This window comes from Hyposmocoma kahamanoa, unplaced genomic scaffold (genome assembly GCF_003589595.1).
Source record: "Hyposmocoma kahamanoa isolate Upper Pololo Valley unplaced genomic scaffold, ASM358959v1 88, whole genome shotgun sequence".
Lineage (NCBI taxonomy): Eukaryota > Metazoa > Arthropoda > Insecta > Lepidoptera > Cosmopterigidae > Hyposmocoma > Hyposmocoma kahamanoa.
The window spans coordinates 6,002,894-6,028,387 of record NW_020654466.1 but is presented as its reverse complement, the minus strand read 5'-3'; the positions used below and the strand labels follow the sequence as shown (position 1 = coordinate 6,028,387).

Below are 25,494 nucleotides of genomic sequence, written 5' to 3'. Positions count from 1 at the left end.
GTGGTAGAATTGTATGGTAGCCACTGGCACTTTTGGAATACGTTTGAATTGTGATATTATTGCTGATACAAAGATAGAAGTAACACAAAGAAAAGTCTTTCTATCTTGATTCGACTGGCTTTTAGCAATTTAACTACAGACCGAGTAAGCAGATCTTGCGAATTTTGGAAGACGCTGAGTCGAGTACAATCCGATCGAAGGAATTTTAATTTGTATTATTCGATCTTTTCTTCAATAATGTCAGATCGAAGAAATTTTACTTTATATTATTCGATGTTTTCATCGATAATGTCAGAACGAAGGAATTTTACTTTAGGTATATTATTCGATGTTTTCATCGATAATGTCAGATCGACGGAATTTTTCTTTGTATTATTCGACCTTTCATTCAATAATGTCAGATCGAAGGAATTTTTCTTTCTGTTATAATTCGATCTTTTCATCAATAATAATGACAAAGTAGTGGAGTATGTTTTCTTTTCTTTTTTGTTCCGTTTTTTCACCTTGTATAATAATATTGAATTATTAAATAGTATAGAATAACGGTTTTTAAAATTTCATAAAATTGTTTTAGGCTCTCGTTGCTTTTAAGCCCGCCTGAGATCTTAGGGACAAGGAGGTGGCTGAAAAACATCGCTATCTGCGACAACAACGGTTCCAGGCCGCACAAACTGAGACACTTCCTTTTGCCCTTTGATATATTTGGCGTACCGTCATGTACCGTTTATTGTTTGTTTACGTTTTGGTTTAACATGTTATTTATGTCAAAAAGTGTCATTGTGGCAATAAAGGATATTGGTATTTGTATTTCACAAATAATCATGATAAAACATCATGATATTCCTTAAATAAACGTTTGATTTTTTAAACATATCAACAATATGCACAAATACCGTCCGACATCCGATGCTCTTTTCTTATTACACCAGCCCCGTAGCATGGCTACGCATGATCATCGCGACGCGCGCGATAAAATTGGAATAAGCGCGCGCTATTGGCTATCTCAATCAGATCTAATTTACATAGCCAATAACGCGCGCTTATTTCAATTTTATCGCGCGCGTTGCGACTATTATGCGTAGCCATGCTACGGGGACAGGAGTGGAATGAATAATAATTAATATAGTAGTAACACAAGCTTTCTTCAGCAGGCGGAGTCGGATCGGGAGAGCGGAGCGAGCTCTCCGGAGGGCGGCGCGGGCGCACGCACTCAGCTAGCCGAGCCCCTCTCGCCCTCCCCTCGTCGCAGCCCGCAACAGCCCCATCTGAATGGCTCCAGTGAGTTCGTACAAACCATTTTATCATATTTTCCTATCTATTTCTTCCATTACATTCGTCTATTTTAGAAACTCATTTAACGTGTGCCAGCGAATTCAGATATGGCCATTAAGTTCATAACAAACATCGTCTTCTGAATTATTCCTTACATTCTTGTTTATTAGGCTACGTCACACTTCAGGGCCAATTCACTACTTCGTTAGTGATCAACAATCCTAATTTTAATTCTGATCCACTATTTAAAATCCAATATTCGTAAATGTCTCTTCGTCGAATCAGCTGTAAATCAGTTTTATTGCTACTGCTATATTTATAACATAGTAGAAGCTCCTTGTGAAAAAATTCATTATGGAAAGTACCTATTTCTGCTGCCAAGCGGTAATATGAGTATTATTACGTTCCGATTTTGAAGGGTGACGGTGAAATTACGCACGTAAGACTTGTCAACGGCGCAGTGGCAGTGTTTCTCAGATCTTTGCGATTTATAGCTCTTATTGGCGTCCCGTCCGTTGGAATCATAAAAAAATGAATATCGAAGTACTGGAGCAATACTAAATAGGTTTCCTGAAGACCAATTTTGTTTCTTGCGGCCGGTACCAGTGCTGCATCCGCATTTATACGTAATATTATATGTAATGCAACTAATCAGTAGGTCGACTTGCTTTAGCGAGTTACAAGGGAGAAACCTATGTTTCCATATAGACATTTTAATCATACCGTTTCCAAGAATATTACTCGGGTATTTTTAAAGTGTGTCATAATTAATAAATGTGGTTCACCACATTATCCGCGTCAAATATAGCGTAGGTATTCTAACTTCTGTTAATTTATATGTTTACAAAGACTCATTTAGCCTTTGGTCTTTTAAGTGTCTATAATAGTTCTCTTAAACAATACATTGCTTTATACTTGCATGAGTAACGATAGTAAGAAAAACATTGTTCTCATTGGCCTGTTATGATGATTGTGAGCAATTGGAGATGAAAGGACACTTTCATTCGTCGCTAAAAAAGTCACTTTTTTATAATTTGACTGATCTCGTTTGGATTTCTCATATTTAAAATACGACTTACGATTTTAGTAAAGGTTCGGCTACGTAAATAAAAGACAGTGGCTACACATAGATAACCTTAAAATTATCCATGTGTAGCCATTGTCTTTTCTTCTTATTTCTTCTTTCTTATTTGTGGTCTATTCCTAATCTCGTGCTCCCCCAAAAAAGGTAATAATTACAGATTTTAGTCTACCGGCACTCCAACTCTTTATCCGTAATAAAAATAAACAACTGAATACAAAAAAACTAACCCATGACTGTTTTTCACAGTGGCGTCAATGTTCCAAAACCTGCAAAACCTGGCGAGCATACAGCAGAACATGCCGATGTCACAACAACTGCAGCAGCAGATGTCCCAGCAAATGTCGCAGCTGGCGGCCAATCTGCAAGGCCTGGCCTCTATGCCTTCCAACCCTGTTATCAATTCGCCGCTCAATCTAAGTGTCAGCGCGCCAGGTAAGATGAACCCTAAGAATTAGAATTACTTGATACTTGATACGTGTTAAATTAAAACTCATTGTGTTTAAAAAATTAGTTAAGAGAGCATTCAATAAATACTTTTTTCACTTCACTAGCTCGGAACGCTTTTCTTTCTCATTAGAAATGTGTGCGCAAAAGCGTTTTCTGAACGCCAGGGTGGAAAAGGTTTTAGAAATTCGAACTTGACGATGGAATGTGGTGCACCTAACTTTTTCTTTCAATGAAAAAAAAAATAATGACACGTTCTGCTACGCGATTTGTAGTACATTATGTAATATAAATGCGTTAGTATATTATATATATATTATACTTATTATTGTTGACATTAAATTGACAAAGATAACTAATTGCGTTTATTAAATTATTTTAATTCGTCGAAGAACTAACAAAATTATTAGTACAAGAAGAATAAAAATTAACAATTAATAATTACAATTCAACTGGTCTTGACATTTTTAATGATTCTTTCTATAAATTTAAATGTAAATTGCGTGTTCCTACAGCTTAATGGTTTATTTTCATGGTATTTCTTTTATCTTTCATAAAATATTTAATTAATACAATTGCATTGTTATATTTACATCAATCAACTTTTTATTCCGATCTTATAATCAATTATTTACCTTAAAGTTTAGTACACTAATGAATAATTGGATTATTTATATTTAAAGTTGTTTTTATTTTATTATTATTTTTATATACCTGTAATTGGCTTACACATAAGAACTGTGCATTATCAAATGTTGTATTTTAATCTTATTTTTTCTGTGTAATCTGTTGGTGTTCCAAATGAATAAATAAATAATAAATAAATAAAATGTATGAGGTGCAAATTCAGAACGCATCCGAAGAAATTTTTTTTCTTTTAATTTAAAAACTTATGTTTTATAGTTCAACTGTTTTTCTTTCATCTACCATTGTCCTCGCTGGTGAGGTGAAAAGTTGTGTGTTTCGCTCGCTTCGCTCGTGGTTCAATCTTACCTTCCTACGCTTGCAGCCTTGCATAACAAATAAGTATTTTTAATTCCTTTCCGGGTCCGTAACAATATTATAATATTATGGTTAGCCTATATATGTATTATAGTCTCCCTGCCGGACACAGGCCTCATCTCACAATTGGAGTGTTTGAGCTGAAGTACCCACGCGAACCCAGTACGTGTTGGAAACTTCACACACATTGCTTTGCAGATCTGTGCAGTTTCGTCAAGATGTTTTCCTTCACCGAAAAGCTCCTCGTATAATACAAATTAAATCTCGCACTTCAATTCCGAAAAATTCAGACGTGCAAGCCAATTTCGAACCCACGACCTCTGGTTAAAAAGAGTGTCAATGTCAGGATTTTGTACGTTTGGTATTATGTTAAAAGTTAAAAGTATTTACCTGTCATTAGTTTGCCATCGAGCTACTATTCAACTGCCATTGCGTTTTTTTAGTAATTTATTAATCAACGGCAAGTCGATGACATAGTCTTTTAACAGCAGTAGAACTCCTACTGCCATCTTACCTATTTCTGCCGCCAAGCAGTAATCAGCATTCCTGTGTTCCGATTTTGAAGGGTAAAGGGGAAATTACATACATATTGGACTTGTCAACTTATGTCTCAGGGTGATGGGCGCAGTGGCAGTGCCCCTCAGATCTTTGCGATTAAAGCTCGGTGAGTTGCAACTGCTAGGGCGCATTTATTCGACACGAAGTGCGTCGCGCTCACCCCGCGCGGCCGCCGCGCGGTCGAAGAGCGGAGTCCGCGTTGCCGCCGCGCAGCGACCGCGTACGTCTAACTGTCATGGCAAAATACGCTCTATTCGCTTAGCTTTTACGTTTTAATTTAAATGAGCGCTTCGGACACGCGGACTAGCCTGGCTTGAATTTGGTCTACGCGGCGGCCCGCGCTACAACCACGCGGCGGCCGGGCGGCCACGTGGTCATTTTGTTGACAGGAATTTAAATGTTGTTACATAATAAACAGAATTCAGATTCGGCATTAATGTACATGAAGGCGTGGTAACTGGGCGGTCGCAGCGCGGCGGCCGCGCGAAAACTTTCTTCTCGTGTAACTGGGCGCTTACGGACAGGCGTGTACCATCAGGCGCACGACTTGTTCGTCCCATCACTTGATATGATAAAAAAGTCTACTAATATTATATACAGGGTGTCCTACGGCTATGCCACATGGAGGGAAAGTACCTTAAATATCATTGATAAAATATTTTACTGAAAGAAGACTTCATTTTGATTTTAAAAACAATTCGAACTGCATTTAAAGATTTTTAAATACTCGCTTCTCTGAACCGGGAATCGAACCCGCAAAATGTGAAAAAAAAAACCACCTGTAATTTTATTATACTGATCGAAAGACTCAATCATAAGGATTGGTTTTTTCTAAATAACATAACATCTTAAATAAAAAGAAGACTATGAAATTTCACTTTAATTTGAAATTTTGTTCAGAAAAATGGACAACTTTTTCTCTGAATATGCCGCGCTCATAACAACATACATTATCATTTCAAAGTATTACTAATGAGTACAAACTTGAGAAATACATATCATTTCTCTATTATAAGTGCATGATAAAATAATAAGGAAATTCACAAAGAAGTTCACAATTACAAAGCGGCTGCCTGATTATAAAATAATAATTTGAAATTGTGTTCCATTTTTTTAGTGAATTTCTTTTTCGATTTCTTGCATTGCAATTGTTGTTTGAATTTACTTAACATGGCGTATCAACATAATGGACTTAATGTAAGCATACTATATGAACCACAAAAACATATCACTAGCTTTGCAGTGGTACCGCGAACTGTATCCCGATAGAGAAACACCATCTCGATTTATTTAGTGAAGGTTGATGGATGATTTGAAAAAAATAGGACGATTTCGTCGTCGCGTATCGCAGCCACAGCACCAAATGATAAACGTTAACAATGATGAACTCGACATTTTGATTTACTTTGAGGCGAACCCGAAGAATTCAGTGAGGGAAGGTGAAGAAGAAAATGGAATTTCAAAAAGCAAAATACACCGCATATTGAAAAAATACAAATTCAAGAGTTATGTATGTATGTATTACGCCCTTCAGGCGATTACTTCAAAAATTACGCCCGGGTGATGCCGAAAGACGACTTATTTTCTGCCACCAAATCGAGAGGCTCATCGGTCAGAATCAAAATTTCCTGACTAACATTATTTGGTCAGACGAGTCAAACTTCAGTAACAATGATATGTACAACCGGCGTAATAATCGTATTTGGTCCAGACAGAATCCCTTACGAATCCGCGAGACTAATGATCCAGTGCGTTTTTCATTCAACTGTTGATGTGGGATTGTGAAAAACCGGGTTCTCTTAATACATTTTTACGAAGGGGAAAAAATATTTAGAAATACTTGAGATTTTAAGGAGCGAGATTAATAATCTTCCCGATGCAGAACGACGAAGTCTCATTCTTCAGCAAGATGGGGCTCTGGATCATAATAGTCGGAGAACAGCGGACTTTCTTAATGAACATTTTCCTTCCTGGATCGGTACTCATGGACAAATTAAATGGCCTCCGAGATCCCCAGATCTAACCCCGTTACATTTTTTTTGTATGGGGATATGTAAAAGATTTAGTTTACAGGAACCAGTATGAGAGTGTGCAGGAGTTACAAACTGAACTTAGACGCATTATTAAAGATAAATAAATCAACAGGAAGCGAAATTATGAAAAGAGTGAGAATTTGTATACTACACAATGGGAGACATTTTGAACATTTGATAACTTAAATTGATTGATTGTAAGTTGCAATTAAATGTATCCAATTATTTTAATTAAATTTCAATTTCATGGTCTTCCTTTTATTTAAGATGTTATGTTATTTAGAAGAAAACAATCCTTATGATTGAGGCTTTCGATCAGTATAACAAAATTACAGGTGGTTTTTTTTTTTCACATTTTGCGGGTTAGATTGCCGGTTCAGAGAAGCGATTATTTAAAAATCTTTGAATGCAGTTCGAATTGTTTTTAAAATCAAAATGAAGTCTTCTTTCATTAAAATGTTCTATCAATGGTAATTAAGGTACTTTTCCTCCATGTGGCATAGCCGTGGGACACCCTGTGTATTTAATTTCAAGACTAAATTGTTGGTTTAATGAGATAAAAATTAAGTTATTTAATAGTAATTTCCGTGGTAGTTTTAGTACGGCATGTAATGAAATTAACGAACGTCATCACTGCCATTCCACTGACACTATTGAGACTCAACTGCCATTGTAACTAGATTTTAGCAGAATACCAATATTAACATAATTGTAATAATTATGATCTCAATGAAGTCTCAACGGAAGTACTATGACCAGCGGTAAAAAATTATCAGAATTGGGGCCCCGTTGTCACATCTGAAACGACTTCTCTACCCGACACCATCTTTGACTTGTGCGAACGTAAAACAAAGAAACAGACTGGCAACATCTTTTCTTTAGAATCGACGTTTCTATATCTCGATCACTTCTTATTAGTAGTTTCCTTATCGGTTTTCCATCGGGTACGTTTTGCAAAGTGTGCACAGAAACTTTTCGACCCTCACTGTTCAATATTCGGCCTAGTAAAAAGTCTGATCACACGGGAAAGGAATGGAATACACTACCGAACTCTGTGTTTGCCAGAAGCTACAACTAACGCCTATTTAAAACTAGACAAACACGTAAGATTATTGACCACATCGTAGCTTAAAATCAGGTGAAATTATGGTCAAGTGCGTTCTTCCATTTTCATCAAAACGGGTAACCAATGTTTTGAAAAAAAATGGTAGCACTTACACAAGTACAATCTAGATAGACAAATTGTTAAACGGACCATTAACACAAGCACACACGTAAAAAGTAATAATAATAGTAACTCATCTGAATATAAAATACTTGCAAATATTAAAAAATATAGTATTTGAGTATTACAATTAAATAGGGATAAAACGGTGAAATAAAGTAATCATTAATAAAGAATGGCTCCTAAGGACTTATATTTCACCCAAGGATTCATCTGAACTTCTTGTAATGGGAAAATCGACGCATTGTCTGTGTCTAATCGCAAATTTTCGAGTTCAACGTCCAGGATTACGGATCGACCAATTACTTGTGAACTGAGTAAATCAATTAAAAAACAGATTACAATGCGTGAGAAATAGTTTTCTTGATTGGTTAAGATGATCTGAAACTGACAAAATGGTCCGTTTAAATAAGTTTTTCTTTGATATTTTTCTAATAAAAAGTTAGGCTATGCTTACACAAGAAAAAACGAACAATTATCATATCCATTTTAATTGTAAATACCTCACTACTTACGCAACTTAATTATTTGTCTGTACTTACTTTGTCGCCATGTAAGGCCTTAATTAGTTTAAGCCCCCAAGTCCACTTAATGCAATGTTATAATCAATTTAAGTGAAACTTAATGGAAAAATATAAAATTAGCCTTCGCCAACTTTTAACACAGCATGTCACTATGCCTGTAGGCGTAGCCACTTTACTCGCAGGTGGTATTCTGCCATTCATTAAAAAAATTACAAAGCCATACTTAATTATGCTCATTTGTTTTCTAAAAAAGAGCCCACTAATGTTGGTATTATCAGTAACAATCTCGAATTACGTATGCAAATGATTAGACGGCGATTCTAATTTAGCGGGCACGGTTACGTTTCTACATTCACTGTCTTTTCAGGCGCATTACCATTTCAAATAGTCGGCTGGTGCGGCCAAGAGGGTATACCACTAATTAGAGTGAATTAGATAGATTGGGATAATCAGAAAGACACGGTTCGCGCATTAAAAATCTTAACTTGGGAATCACGTGATCGGTAATTAGGTGATTACCGAATCCAATCGATTTAATGAATTCAAGATAGCGGCTCCACTCGCCCGCCCATTAAAGCTATGCCGTAATGGATGAAAAAACCTATTTGAATAATGAGTATAATTACATATTTTTTCACCAACGCACGGATATTACGGCTGTTGCGGTATCATTAAGAGTTTTATTGTCTTAATAGAGCTAATTATACATTTTTTTCGGCCTTTAATTGATGCGCCGTACGAAAGAGCATTTATTACAAAATGTGAAATGTCATGGTATAAATGAAAACGTTATGTTAATGCCGAGTTTAACGGGCTTGTAAGGCATGCAGATAATGTTTTAGAGTTTTGTTGGAGCCGTTTTGTTCGCGGCAAATTAGTCTTGCTCGGATGCCGATGGATTTTAAGTAATTTCTATCGTTGCTTTATTATGTGAAGTTATTTAGTCCGACAAAGCCCCAGGGTCATGTAATTACAAGATTGTGATATTATTTTATTGTTTAATTACTTAAAAAGAAAGTTATATAGGTTCATACACCAGTGCATTCAAGAGTTAATTTCAAATATTGTACCATTGTTTCATATTGTTAATGAATACCATGACGGAAAGGTGTCGAGATGACTAATCGGCCAATATGCATTTGCAGTTGGAAAAAAAGGCAGTACATTACTCTAAGACGCCAATGTAATGGAGTCAAAATTAGGACTGTTAGAAATAAGTTTGTGTAACGGAGCATAAGTAACTGCGTCATGGCTAAGCGGGTATTTTATTTGCCAGCTTTATTATAAGTCATAAACTTAAATGAGATGTTACAAAAGCACCGATGCGCCGGAGTTGAAGATCGTCACGCGTTATTTGTCGAAACTTTTTAATTAATAGTGCCTTTAACGAGCCCATGATTTTGCACAGTAATAATTATGTTCTATTGTTGCACGATTCCTAAACCATAATATACATAGGTCTTATTTTAACTTTCTCTTAGTTTTGAAGACTGTTACTTACATATTTACACTGTCCATTTTTTACAAATTTTGTTATATAACCCTAAACGCTATTGCGTTATCTTTCTCTATCTCTCTTTGTTACAAATATCCTTTAGAAGTACTCGTAGATATCAAATATAAGAATTGACAGTAGTCCAGCAGCGCTAAAAAGGCCGCATTGGCAAAATCATAATATGATTAATTGACATTTCATATTATGAATTTTCAAACAAAACAAAAAACGCAATTCATATATTTGTGTTTTAAGTAGACTTCCATAGAGCACTGTCAAATAGATTAATTGCGTTATATGAATTGTAAGAAATGAACTGTCAATTAATCATATTATGATTCTGCCAACTCGGCCTTTTTAACCATTTTTAACCATAAAATAATTATCACAATTTATGACAAATATTTTCTTCAAATCAATCTCAACATTACAATTTATAAAGTGACATCTCTTGTCAACCTCTGGTAGCTGTATAGGTATCAGGTTGAATGAAGAAAGTACTTTCATAGACCAGTGACAACTGGTGGCGCTAAGGCAAAAAATTCGTTAAAGCCAAAAACAAAGATCTGTAACAAACGCATAGAAAAACTCGTAAGGGACTCTATCTGTAGCTCAGTTGGTACAATGGTATGGTATGTCACCGACGCAGGTTCGAGACCTGTCAGATCGAAGAGTTTTTCTCTGTGTTCAATATGTATTAATAATTGTAATAAACTAATGGAGTCACTTCACAAAAAATAAGTGATTGTGAAACGTCATAATATTCATTCACACAATCATTATCTTCTTGTAAAGATCTTTTTTAAATTAGTTATAAAAGATATCAGTCCTTTATACGATTATAACACTGTTTTTTTTATAAAAAATGTAAGTGTGCATTTGACCTCTGTCTCACCTGATGGAAAGTGACGATGAGGTCGAGATTAGAGCATTTACACCTAAATAATGCCTATTCAGCCTCGTCTTCAAAATGTCCATGTTATAACGATCAGGGAACAAGTCTGCAGGCAGGGAATTCTACTTCATAGTCGTTCGTCATTTAAATATGGAAGCCGGCGTCATGTCGTCTACACTATAGATTTTCCCAACAATCATCACGATACTCTTTTGTAACAGGCATGGGATCTCCAACTCCAGTGGGCAACAACAACATGCTCCCGCCGGCGATGCCATCGCCGATGCCGCAGCTAATCCTCGCCTCAGGGCAGCTGGTGCAGGGCATCCAAGGAGCACAGCTGCTTATTCCTACTTCACAGGGTCAGTATTTTACTTGAGAATTTATAACGCAGGATTGCAGAGTACGAGATACATCTATGTGCATAAATTTAACTGCCTCCGCGGCCGAAGGGTTACCGTCCCGGGTTCAATTCCTGTGCTGGGAGAAATATTTGTATGACCTACATTTATTTCACTCGTGAGTTTAAATATTATTGTGATTATTTATGTGTTTGTCCATCCATGGTGCCCGCGATATTGGATTTCCCCAGTGCGGGGCTATGAGTGTGTGTGTCAAAAAAATATTGCCTTTAATTAAAAAAACTGTGAGATTAAATTGTACGTCAGTGACAAAATACGGAATATTTAAGGAAAACGTTAAAATATATATAATAACTATAAATCTTTAATATATTATCATTTACCTATATAACTCTTGATTTTGCTGAACAGATGTTTTATTCCACAGGAGTCGCAACGCAAACAATTCTAACAATACCAGTCAACCACGTCAATTCGAACGACCAGATGGTGAACCTAGCGTTAAACAACGGCCAAGTTGTTTCAACATCACTCGCCAACCTACAAGCGATGGCACAACCCCACCAACTCCTCAATTCAAATCCCCAACAACCACCAAACATACGGCCGAACATGCTAAACCCATCTTTATCGAATGCCTTGTTAAACCCCGGACTGCAAAGCTTTCTTAACAACGGAGCGGCAAATGCTCAAGAGCTGCTTCAGGCCCTTCAACAGCCACAATCAAATCACAACCTTCTTCAAACGGTGCAGCAGAACAATATGCCTCAGCAGATGCAGGGCAGACGGTCGTCGTCTCCGAGGCCTGAACGGCATTATAAAACAGAAAACTTTGAAAGGTTCGCCGTCTCTAGAGAAAGGAACGAGAGGGAGAATTCTGGAGCGTCAGCGATGAACAGTATTAACAGGTGAGTTATATCTCAATTCATCATCATTTAATCAACTCTTCAAGAATCAAAACAACTTTTATTAAAGTACTAGCTTCAACGTTATTGTGTAATGAAATCAATCTTCAGAAAAGAAGTTTTGCCACAGTCAGTAAACTTGACTACAAGATTGGTCATTACAGTGAAGCTTACTTAATGCAGTAATCCTTAACCGAAAACCACTTTGGAATGTACTAGAGGGACGATCATTAGCAATTCGACCGAATTTCCCAAGAATACAACATCCATAATAAACATTTGGTTCATCTATTCGACCCAATACATTGTCAACTTCGTCACAACACGATTCCAATCCAAAGACTTTTACCGCATATTTAATTCTAATACTTATTACTAAGTCAATTAGATCCACAAGGATGGTTAATTGTGTTTTGGTGGCAAGTGTGGATTTCAACATGGCAGTGCAATTGTTGAGTGTGTCAATTCGTCAGGGATGTTTCATGCGTTCGTTTGGGATCTTTCAAGTGTTTTTATTTCTGTAATTGTATCAACTCTATTTTTCTAGAGGTTTCTATAAAAGGAGAGATTTAGAGAGAGTTATGCCTTATTCCACCATGCAATGCGGGTTAGTAACTTGGAATATCGAGTTTAATTACCCTTCTTTTGATAGTTTAAAACATATCAAATGTTTTAAACATTAGGCGGTACAAATCGTAAGCTGGGAGAAGATGGACCTTCTGTATGGCGGATAAACGTACTCCGACTATCGAACTTTCCATTATTCGTGATATTTTTAATGCGTTGTTTTATTGTTAGATAATGGTAATTGTGCAAATCCTTGGTGTAAGGCTACATCTGCAAAGTGATAACTTTTCAGGAAAGGGAATTAAAGATTCTATGAACGAAATTATTCGACAACTTTTATATGCTTACATAAAAAATATACACCTAATTTGTTTTATGTACCTACTTCGAGTTATTTCTAAGACTTTTATGTGGCTTAATTAAACTCAGGGCTTGTGGCTTTATAATATGCATAATGAAAGTGTACAATATATACTTTCTTTATATTTGCATAATATACACTCATCAAAAGCGTCTATGGATCAACCACGTGTTTGCTATTTACTGAAAATCAGATTTATTTAATTTTAATTATTTTTTTGGTCAATTTCATAACTTAATAAATTTATACAAATAGATATTAATTAAATTTTTATTGAATTGACATTCAATTATTTTTTGTGAAATTACTCCACTAGTTTGTTATAATTATTAATACAAATACAAATACAAAGACACGACGCAAGCACATAGAAGAATTCGTGAGGTCCGTTGGTTCGTTCCGCGGCTTAGTTGGTATAGCGTCTGGCACGGTATGCAAGAAGACGTCGGTTCGAATCCGACCGGATCGAAGGAATCTTTTCTGAGTGTTCGATCTTTGTATTAATAATTATATAGATATTTTTATTTCATTTCAATGAAATAATCAAATATTTTAAGAAAATATACCCTGATCCCTAGACACTTTTGATGTGGCATACGTAGGTATAAACTTACCGGATAGAAAATTTGTTTAAAGGCTTCGCAGTGCCATTGTTATTTTTACTGATCTTATCTATGTTCTCTAAAGTAAAACAGTTATTTCCATCATAAGTTCATTTGTTTCGGCCGTTAGAACTTGATGAAAAATTTAGATTGTAACTATCATACAATGTGGAGTATGCTAGAAGTTATAATTTATCAAGACATAATAGTGACTAAGGATTTTATTTAAATGATACGATTTCTATTCATTTGCTACAAGGTTAACGTTTCTTGGTGTATAATTACGTACAATTACTCATGGAGAAATTACTTAGCACGTCTTTTACTGTGCTGTGTTTGTTATTTTACTGCGCGGCGGCGTGGATATGTCAAAGACTGAAAAATTACTATTAGTCGATACAACACCGCACTTCTCCGTTCCACTTTGGTAGAGTTTAAAAAAGAGCATAAGATACATCAAAACTATCTAGGGATCAAACAGGTTTTTGCTCATTATTGAAAGATTTTTTTATAAGTTTTTTAACACCAATATTTTTTAAATCAATTTCATTAAAAAAATTATTAAATTCTGAAAGTGGCCAAAAAAGTCTATCGATATTAATAAAATAATTGCAAAACTTAATTTTCAGTAATTGGCAAAAATGTGCTTGATCACTAGACACTTTTGGTGTGTGGAGTTACTAAGTAGAATGTCGGATACGAAAGGGACACAATCTTTCTTAATTCTCAAATTTTTTCAGTTGAACATTTCTCCCTTAATTTTAGCTTTAGTAGCAATAAAGATATATTTTGAAAATACAAACTCATTCGTAACTTAATGATTTTAGCTTAGTACTCATGATCAATATTCAAAATTAGGACTTCCACACGACCAGCAGACTTGTTACTTTTTTTCTAGTTTCAAATCTCATGCATGTCAGTTGAAGAATGGCCTAGTAATTCCGTTCGTGGCCTATGCATTTTGCGTAGATGCCAAGAAAAATAAACTCACAGCTTACAAAATCAAACTGCTAACAAATAGCTGATAATTTGTTTTTATCTCTTAAAATTTATTTACTACGCGATAAGTAATGTGAGCATTACTGACTTCTGGTTCAAGGGTAAAGGTGCTGGTGAAATTGTGCGCGCTTGGGACTGCCTTCCCATACCCATTTGATTTTAGTGTTGACGTTGCTAAGCACCTTGACGACTTGTTCATCCAGTTACTTGATGCCATAAAAAAGTTACTGCTTTATAATTGTAAGTCAATGCTGCTTATGTTAAAATTTTGCAATCGATCGATTTTATTGCCCACAACTTTAGTTATTGTTGTGTCTAATCAACCTTTGTTGAATTTTTATTGTTGTTTAACTACCTCCGTGGCCGAACGGTTACCATACCGGACTGCCACGCAGAGGTCCCAGGTTCGATTCCCGGGCCGAGAGAAATAGTTGTATGGCCTACAATTATTTCTCTCGTGAGTTTGGGTGTAATTTGTGGTTGTCTATGTGTGTGTCCATGGCACCCGCGACACAGGGTTTCCCTAGTGCGGGGCTATGTTGAGTGTGTGCGTTATTTATTAAAAAAAAATGTCCAAGTAGGGGTAAAAGCTCGAAATTGTATTTCGGACTTATAAAGAAGAGAATTCAGGTTTTGTAATTGCATACCAATGCGCCCGGGCAGGTTTAGTGACCTTGCGTGGAGATAATGAAAATTCGCTGCTATCACATTTCATTATCATAACGTAATTAGATTATGTGCCTGGGTTTCCTAAGAAGTTTATGGAATTAAGATAAAGTTAAGGTAAATCTGTAGGCATACTATTAAGTGTCTTATATGGTGTATGTTTGATAATTACTTTAGGTAAATAACGTGTGCCAAGCACATGGAGCGTGAATTCAAATTATTGCATGTAGAGAAGGAGGTTTGCGGATTTCAGAAAATTACGTAATTTTTATTATATAATATCGTGTACGTATTTCACCAAAGCCTTCAAAATGACAATTTATATATAGCTACACTTATGACAGAATATACGAAGAACAGTTATTGTTTATGATGTTAACTGCACAAGATATCTATAGGAAAATAAAAGTGTCATCACACGGACTGCATTGAAGCTGCATTGCCAATCCAAAATTACATTTGCGATGCAGTCGAATCGCCATTACGCCATTTCGCCATTGCAGTTAGTGTGCAGTTCGTATGCTGACTGACTCAATCATTCTTGGACAAAAATTCTCCTTGTAGTTAAGGAAGGTAATGAGTAATATAAGCTTTATATGTGCTTATAAAAGTCGATAATATATTATATTTCCTTAACAGCATAACGATACTGATCTCTTATTAGACATTTTTGTGCATTATAATAGACATTTTCCTACAGAAAATAACCATGAATCAGATAGTTATTCTATGGGATTTCCCCAAAGGTAATTTCCATATTATTTCCTTATTAGTCACTGAAACATGATTAGGCATATTAATGCGTTTATTTCTTTACTAAAGTTAATTCAACTTTAAAAATATTTTGAATTAAATTTGCGACGCGGGTTCGATTATATTCATACGAATATATTCATTCGTTCAATCTACTTAAAAGACGGTAACCGTCGCTCCAACTATAATAGGGTCAACGACATGACCACCACCGACTGTTATGAATTCAATTTTATATTCCCTTACACTAATAAATTGTTCGAAATCACACACTACGGACTAATATTTACAAAGCATTATATAACATTATGTAACACATATACTAACAGTACAGCACCTTGTGAAAGATTTCGTCCAGGGAAGTGTTGCCACTTTACATAGTTCCGCCCTCAACCAGTAATGTGAGCATGGGGTAAGGGCGTTGGTGAAATTACAGGCACATGCGCCCGTCACCCTGAGACATAAGTTGTTAACTTATGGCAGTGCCCCTCAGATCTTTGTGATTTAAAGCTATGAGTTGCACTGCAACTGTTATGGACAGACGTTTCGCTTACTACCAAGCGCATCACTTGTTCGTATTGTCACTTAGTATCAGAAAAAAATTTAAAAAATAATAGAGTAAATATCCGAATATAAAACAAAAGAAAAAAACAATTATTCCCGACCTTTTACATCTTGCTCGGGAGCGAGCTAGCAACGTCTCCGGTAGGTATATACACGGTTTTTGCAAAATACCATAAAAATCAAAATATGACCGCTGCACGTCATCATCATGTTTACAATTTCCAACATCACTTCTTGTGATAACTGACGCATTTGCATTTTTTATTAGGTAATTTTCGAGATATTGGCACTTAATTTCTTTTTTGTATACGTGGCAAGCAGATGACACCACTCTACCTGATGTTAAATGAAAAGTGGAAAAATGTATGCGCTGAGTTTGCTTAACAATAAAATTAAAACTATATTTTCAATTTTTTTATTTACCTACTCACGCCCTTAGTTCCCATCGGGGTAGGCAGAGACTATCGGTCGCCACTCAGCACAATCCTTACAAACCTCTCTTGCATCATTTACAGTCATCAATCTTTTCTTATTCTTCTCACTACGCATTCCAGCCATTTTAAGTTCAATCTCAATTTCATCAGAGTATGTTCTTTGCATCCGTTAGAACTGCCTCTGTGGCCGAACGGTTACCATGCCGAACTGCCACGCAGAGGTCCCAGGTTCGATTCCCGGGCCGGGAGAAATAGTTGTATAGCCTACAATTATTTCTCTCGTGAGTTTGGGTGTAATTTGTGGTTGTCTATGTGTGTGTCCATGGCACCCGCGACACAGGGTTTTCCTAGTGCGGGGCTATGTTGAGTGTGTGCGTTATTTATTTATTTATTTATTTATCCGTCCTCTTCCATTGATTCCTTCTACGTTAGCTCTATATATTTATTTCGTTAATCTACATTCATTCATCCGCTCCATGTGCCCAATCCACCTCAGCATACCCTTTTCTATTTTTGTCACTATATCCTCTTTCAAACCACATTTCTCACGGGTCACAGCATTCTTCACTCTGTCACACAGCCGCACACTACATGGTCTTCTGCCATACCCGAAACACTTCGTTCGTGCTTTCTCAGATATAAACTAGCTGCACGTCATTCCCTTCATGACCCTGTGGCGCAGTGGCAGTATCCCTCAGATTTTTGCGATTGAAAGCCCTAAGGAACACTTCAACTGTCATAGATAGGCGTTTGGGTTACTACCAGTCATGACTAGTCATGTTAGTCTCGTTGCTTGACACACTTTTTATTTATTCATTACGTGAATTATGAATAAAATTGTTACTTCAAAAACTGTTACTTTTTCAATCATATCACCTTATTATTGAGGCTTTGATATAGGTATACTTAGCTAAAGACAATTGCAAAAAGTATAATATCATTTTCAATTCATTCATTTGCAATAAAAAACACAAGCCTAGATGTTATCGTGCATAATGAAGGGGACACATATGATAACCGTTGATTATATTCGTAATTGTTGTAGGTGAGGACAGTCATGTTAGGGGAATTCATGAGAATGTTTTTGTGATATAAAATTATACCACTTTAATTAAATAGTCGAAGAATTGTATTTCGAAATTTATGCATATTTAAACACTGAATATTTACAAACTGTATTTATAGTTCACTAGATAGCCATGGAAGCCTAATGATTTGACTTACCGCCTCTCAAGACGAGAGTTATGGGTTCGCATCCGGGTTTGCATCTCCGAGGTTTGCGGAATTTAATTTCAAATTAATCAGGAGCCTTTCGGTGAACGAAAACACCGTAAAGAAATCTGCACACACGTGCAAAGCAAAAAATTTGCAAAAACAACAGTCCATGCTATATTGCATTGTGAGAAGAGGCCTGTAACCAACAGTGCGACTATATATTGTCAATTTAAAGGTAAAACTTACTTAAAAGCCACATCAACTAATGGAGAAAAAAAAGATTTTGTATTTTAACTGCTAAGGGATTTTAATGTCAATTATATCTACAGACTTTTTGAAATGCCGTTTTATAATGAAAGGACACTATTAAATTTTTCTTATCGTACATGTTTTGCACAATTGAACAAAAATTGAATAAACTCCTTTTTCTATCAAAATGAGACTTAGTGAATGTTATGGATTTACCTTTTAACCGACGATGTAGGCCATAGTTTCCCAAAGTGGTCCCTACTGACCCCTACCCGGCGCTGAAGAGTCCTAGGGCCTAGGGTAGGACTAGGGTAGGGGCTTCGGAAGCAATTGGGGTTACTGCTGCCAGGGGACGCTATCATATTTGAAACAAAAAACCTGAATTATCTGTATGAACTACACAACGTATATATATAATTTTGTTTCTTCTGTTTTTATTGTGGTAAGTTTTTTTTCGTCGGGATGCTCGTTGAAATTATTTTATCTTGCGTATCTTGAAGATGAGCGTAAACGTTTGGAAATCTATGATGTAGGCCGTAATTATTTATTTATTGTCCACTAGCGTCAGTCTGGATGTCTCTTTCTCTCCATTCGTTCTTACAAAATTGCTGAGCTAAGCAGAGTGATAGCCATAATACTAATCCAAAGAACAGAAAAAAACTGACTGCTGTTGACAGTCGTTGACAAAGTCCCAAATTCATTTAAGAGGCTATGTATACGCTTCTATAATAGAATTCCTGCTGATATAGAATATCTGCGCACTCGTATAGCAATAAATTTAAGGAAGTGATCCATTTGATCCAAGTGATAACTGCCTCCATGGCCGAACGGTTACCCTGCTCGACTGTCACGCAGAGGTCCCGGGTTCGATTTCCGGACCGGGAGGAATATTTGTATGGCCTACATTTATTTATCTCGTGAGTTTAGGTGTAATTTGTGATTGTCTATTTGTATGTCCATTACACTAGCGATACCGGGTTTCCCTAGTGCGGGGCTATGAGTGTGCGTTGTTGTTGTTGTTATTTAAAATTTTCAAAGATATTTGGAAATAAATATTGCAAATAATAATTGTGAATAAAATTATCTACAAAGAGAATTTTTTCACTAACTCTTTTAAAGCAACTTTGCGTCTGTGGGCTATATTAATAAGTTTACTTCCGAGCTACTCATCGACAATAAGTTTCCTGGCTCTGCGTTCAACAGAGTCAAGAGCCACTAGTTTAATATTCCCTGAACCATCCCGCAAGTGACTGCAACACTTCATATTTTTTATTGAACACCTTGAAACTGATAACGATATGAACGCTAGTGATACAACTTCTTCTTCCGCAACTGCGGAAGTTCCATACGTTTTTTGACATCTGTTTCCATTTCTGCTTCCGCAACTTTTACACGGTGGAACTTTAGCACGTTCGCGATAAATGAAGCGCGCACGCGAATTTCATTAAGGTGGGACTTGCGTTTTTAGCAGGTTTGTGTTGTATTCAAGTCAGGAAACCAAAAACAAGTCCAGTATGAAACTGTTTTGTTGAAATCTTTATGATACTAGCATTTCCTCTTCTGCTTTCGTTTCCGCTAAGATTTACTTTTGACATCTGTTTCCGGTTCTGTTATGACATTTCCGTTGCATTACCAATGAACGCTGAGTAATTAAATAAAATAAATTGTTTTACGAAATAGAAATCCACCAGCATTATAAAAATGCAGGTTTTTAGATCCACTGCTGATGATTTCACAAGACAAATGCGTAGTAATTACAAAGGTAATAAGGAAAACTTGCCTATTATCTGCCTTAATTAGGTACTTAATGTTAATCACAGGATGTGCTGCCGCCGTGCCGATATAATTGCAACTATGCAGCGCACGCGCTTTGCGACAGTTCACGCGCCTTCACACTGTTTTTAAAGTTCCGTACGTCAAAAAATAGACTTACAAACATTTCCCACCCCTTATGGAAGAATAGCATAAGTGGTATTACGTCAAAAAAGTTTATTGCTCCATCAGATACAGAAAAATATAACCCACATCCTGTCCAATTCTAGTAACTCTATGGACTAATATTGTCATTTTGCAATTGTGACCTTATTACACCAAGGATGCGAAATGTAACAAACTACCAAGGCAGTGCGATGTTGACCTGTTAAAGAAAAGTATACGACAAATAGAACTTCTTTTCTTCTTGTTCTTTTCAACTGTAACTAACATTAGGTTAGAAGCAGTAGAGCTCCTTGTGAAAGAGTTCATGTAGGGAAGTACCGTGCCACCTTACCTTTTCCTGCCGCAAACAATAATGTCAGCATTACTGTGTTTCGGTTTTGAAGGATAGGACTGCTGGTGAAATTACAGGCACAGGGGACTTGTCAACGTATGTCTCAGGATGACCGACGCAGCGGCAATGCCCCTCAAATCTTTGCCATTTAAAGCTCTGAGTGGTACTACAACTGTTATGGACAGGCGTGTCACTTGCCACCAGGCGCTTGGTATTATGAAAAAACACTTATTTTTCGATTTATCACATAACACCAGCTGAAGGTCATGCTTGAGTTAATACGTTATTCATTACGTTACATTACATTAGTGGTTAGTCAAGTTACTTAATTATTAAATATTAACAATTATGTGACTATATGTCAAATAATAATTGACCAAAGTGGTCTTTTGAAGAAGTCTCCTGCTGTCTGAAGAAGCCTTTTTTTCTGTTACTCGTATAAAATTGGTTTATTAGCTATAATAATAATGTACCAGACACCCACTCCAGATACCTGGTTTCAAGATAGGGAATTCCTTGTAATATATAGATCAAAGGAACAAAATTAAGTTTGGAGCACTACCCCCCGGACAAGAACCTGTTTAAAAATTTCGTTTTCCCAATTGGTCATAACAGTAATAGAACTCGGGATCTTCTCATCTAGCGTTTACCGTGCTAATAACTGTGCGAAAAGTAAAATATTTTTACAAATTTGTACTTATCGAGTTCTCAGGTTTTCGCGATTGATACACATAGGAAATAAAACTATTTTTCCGGATTTAAATCGCGTATATTTGTTTTATCAAACAAACCGACGCTTCGAACCCTTTACAGGTCTCATGGTCACGGTTGACTGTTGTTAAATTTGTACTAAAATGTTAACTTGTAAATTAAAAGTTGTGGTAAATCTTATAAATTCCAAACAAACTCTTTAAAGGAACTAACTTAGCCAACTGAACATCCTGTACATTCTTACGACAATGAAATTCACAGAACCCTAAAATGTGTGATTAAGCTGACACTTGATAGTAATTTTCATAATTTTCTGGTGCTGCCCGCTGGAAAATACGATAAAAAATAGTAAATTATCTTAGAGATTGTCATTAGTGATTATAGCATTATACACGTTACAATGTTGCTTAGAATTTTCTACGAAGATATGTGGCAGCGGTTAGATTCCACCAGTTCCATTGGTTTGATTTTTGCCTCTTGTCAACTCGAGTAAGGATTTTTTGATATCACCTTGAAATCATGCTATATAACACAATCTTTGTTTCTCCGTTATGAATATCATTTTCTAATTAGTTCCATCATTTATGACATGAATTAACTTTTCCTACTAAAACTTTGCACGAAAAGTTTTTCTTTTATTCATGTTTTATATAAATAATAATATGCGTGCGTCTGGTTGTGACACGCCTGAAAAGTCAATGTTTAGAATTGTTTATAAACTTTGATCGTATCTGTTTTAATTGTTATGTTATGCACCCTTGTCAATTGTTCTGTACCCAGCCCGGTTGACTGGTAGAGAATGCCTAATACCATTAAGACATCATTTGTACTATTTTGTATGCAATATAATTTAAATAAAAAAATAAAATTAAAGTTGAAATTTGCGTACCATCTTGAAGGACATTCTATTTCAAATCAATAGTAGGTATATTCTAACGAAAATTCTACAAATTGATGACAAAGAACCTAGACATGTGTACTTTTGCGAGATTTGCGAGTATATGTCATATCACTCACGAATAATTGTCTTATCAATTTCCTCAAACAAAGTCCGCCATCATCTGTGTTAAATGATTATCACTAGTATCAGGTTTCTTACCACGGTATGACTTCTTTTTATTTTCCCGATATTTCGGAACGGTTGCACGCTCCATGGTCACGGGTTGACTGGACGGCGGCAGGTGACAGCTTTATGAGCAGACATATCTGTCTACCCTCTTGCGCTGTCGACGACTACCTTCATCGCGATTTGTTTTCACTTTTTTCACACAAACCACACTCACTGTATCCACACGCGAAACTGAACTCGAGTGGATAATCATTTAGTGAATAACCACGAAAGTCTTAAAATCTATATATCATCTGTGTTCATTGGAGGTCTGGTAGCGACTTTCAAAATGTGGCAAGTTGCAAAGTAGAAGTAGAGTAGAGAGCTTGTGAAAGAGTTCATCCAGGGAAGAACTGCCATTATATCCATTTTTGCTGCCAAGCAGTAACTTGAACATTACCGCGTTCAGGTTTTCAAGGGTACGGATGCTGATGTAACTACAAACACACTTGTCAATTTATATCAGGGTGACGGGCTTGTGGCAGTGCCCCCAATATCTTTGCGATTTAAAGCTCTGAGTATGCAATTGTTATGGATAGCCATGTCTTTATCATCAGGTGCATGACTTGTTCGTCTCGTCACATGATACAGAAGTTTCAGGGCATAACTGAAACCACTATTATCAAACCAGAAACAGAAAGTTATGAAAATTTGTTACATAGAATCATCTTCATCAACTGTATACATTACACTGCAGGGTAGTAGTCTTCTCATAGGTAAACTATACTCCGCTATGCAGGCCCAATGTGGATTGGCTACGTCTCTTGCTATTGAGGAGTGAGCAACACCAAAGGAAGTGTACTTATAGTTTATTTAAACAACGTGCAGCTACGAACCATTATCATCATCATCCACAGACCGACTTCACTAAAGTTATAAGCCAAACAAAGAAAAAAAGAAAAATTAAAGAAAAAAAGGCGCCAAAAACATATACATTTAAATTTAGAATTTGAATCTAAAACTAAATTGTTAGAAATTGTTGTTTTGCAAGAGTTGTGAACCATTTTACAGGTCATACGTGATAGATATAATGTAAATAAAAAATAAAATAGGCTTCATTTCACATGCATAAATATCAAACAAAACAACAAAAAATTAATAAAAATAAAAAGAAGCATACACAATAAAAAAAAATAAAAATAAAATAAAAGCATGTGAAAAAGGTCATTACTCAGCCTCTGAGGCCAGCCAGCCTCGCTGTTATTCTGTCATGACCCGTCATAAATTCCACCACAATTCAAATAATAATATATTTGTTACATGTTAGGTACGAAAAATAACTGTAGACATTAAGGCGCTGACCTACCCGTTACGGAATCTTTCATTCGGGTATTGATTGAATAGTCTCACAAGAGACTATGGGAGATAGTAGGTTGCCACTTTTTATAATTTAATTTTTGTGCAACTATTTATTATTAATACTGCCCTCGGAACGAAAAAAGGCATAACTGTCGTATAAAGCACGCATAATTGTGCCTTTTTTCATTACCAGAATACAATACCACTAGCCTACTCTTTAAGTTCTATTTGTAAGTTTACTACACTATTGGACGTTAAAATAAATGCGTTGTCTGAATAAATAATTATGTTATTATTATTTCTACGTATCTTAGATATTAAAATCATAGATATTCGGCGTCACCGGAATTTGAATTCAATTTAGGAGAACCGTTCTCCCACTAGGTTACCAGCGGTCTTGAAATCGCTCTTTTGTAAAGTTGTCAAAGTGGCGCTTAATTCAATTTGTCTTTTAATCGTGGAATTATAAATTTCCTACGTCGTTTGGGTGTAGTTTTTGCTACATCAAAATTATAATTTGTTTTCTTCTTAAAGTTATAATTATAAACTGTTGATTTGAATACCTTTGATATAAATTATACAGCACGTTACGAGTCAATAATTCTTTGAGATTTGTGGATGTCATTGACACTGGACAAGTTGGGCTAGAAATAAACGTTTTTTATAACTTTTTTAGTTCTCCATACATTTGGGAATCTAGTAGAAAATAGATTTACAAAAAATATAATAATATCCATGTATTATCAATTTCACCAGCCAGAATGCCATATGGTACCAAATATGATTTTAAAAAAATGTATAAAATTTATGTCGTATATGTTGTTTCTTATTTCATTTATTTAAACTGCCTCCGTAGCCGAACGATTACCATGCTGGTCTGACACGCAGAGGTCCCGGACTAGATTCCCGGGCCGGGAGAAATATTTATATGGACTACATTCATTTCTCTAGTGAATTTGGGTGTCAACTGTGGTTGTCAATATGTGTGTCCATGGCACCCACGACGCAAGGTTTATCTAGTGCCAGGCTATCAGTGTGTGCCTTATTATTATTATTGTTATTATTTTATCAATTTTCCAAAACTTTTAGAATTATGTCACTTTGTTATTGATATATATTTGTTATTGTTATTGATGTTATATGTAGCGGACTCTATCAATGGGATTTGAGTGCTATTGAGGAGTGAGTAAGACCAAAGGAACTGCTTTTTATAGTTTATTTAAACAACGTGCAGTTGTGAACCAAACAAAAAAAAAACAAAAGAAAAAAGGCGCAAAAAACATGTACATTTAAACTAAACTGCTAAAAAGACTATAATATAATTATGTGCAAAAAGTAACTACTACTACGATTCACTACAGGGGGTGTGACTTGTATAAAACGTAGAATATAGAACCACTACACTATGCTTCCTTAATCTGAAGCTAAGCATAGTTAGCCGAGTAAACGGTAATATATTCGAGGCGATATCCCGCATAGGATCTATTTATCACCATTACCCGCGGATTAGACGCGTCACGGGCTGCGGTAATTACAGGCGGCGGAATACTTAATGTCCTTACCTAATTATATGGCCGCATTGGATCAATGTCTACGCACTAATGTACTATTATCAGCTAGCTTTCTAGGGACTTAAACGGAAAGTTTGGCAGTGATATTTCCTAAGTTGAGAAACTTGCGGAAGCATTTCATCGCGCTCACGCCGTGCGGCCGCCGCGCGTAGCCCGCGTTGTCGCCGCGCAGCGACCGCTCTATTTATTAAGTTTTTATCGTTTTAATTTAAATGAGCATTCCGTACGCGTGAGGCGAGGCGAGGCTGGCTTGGCTTTGGTTTACGCGGTGACCGCGCGGTTGTATTATTCAGAGGAATTTAATGTTACTAGCTAGTAAATACAATT

General features: G+C 36.1%; 1 protein-coding gene across 9 annotated transcripts in view; it reads left to right on the top strand.

The window, feature by feature from the left end:
• LOC113235829 (POU domain, class 6, transcription factor 2) overlaps nucleotides 1–25,494 on the top strand; it is a 259,963-nt gene that overhangs the window by 184,309 nt on the left and 50,160 nt on the right. For 7 of the 9 annotated variants that reach the window (XM_026471741.1, XM_026471739.1, XM_026471738.1 and 4 more), the window contains exons 4-7: nucleotides 1,149–1,278; nucleotides 2,603–2,788; nucleotides 10,754–10,894; nucleotides 11,322–11,802. In XM_026471741.1, coding sequence (XP_026327526.1) covers nucleotides 1,149–1,278; nucleotides 2,603–2,788; nucleotides 10,754–10,894; nucleotides 11,322–11,802 — 938 coding nt within the window. Of the gene's footprint in view, nucleotides 1–1,148; nucleotides 1,283–2,602; nucleotides 2,789–10,753; nucleotides 10,895–11,321; nucleotides 11,803–25,494 lie in introns of those variants that run through there. The other 2 variants (XM_026471737.1, XM_026471744.1) reach the window with 2 other exon arrangements.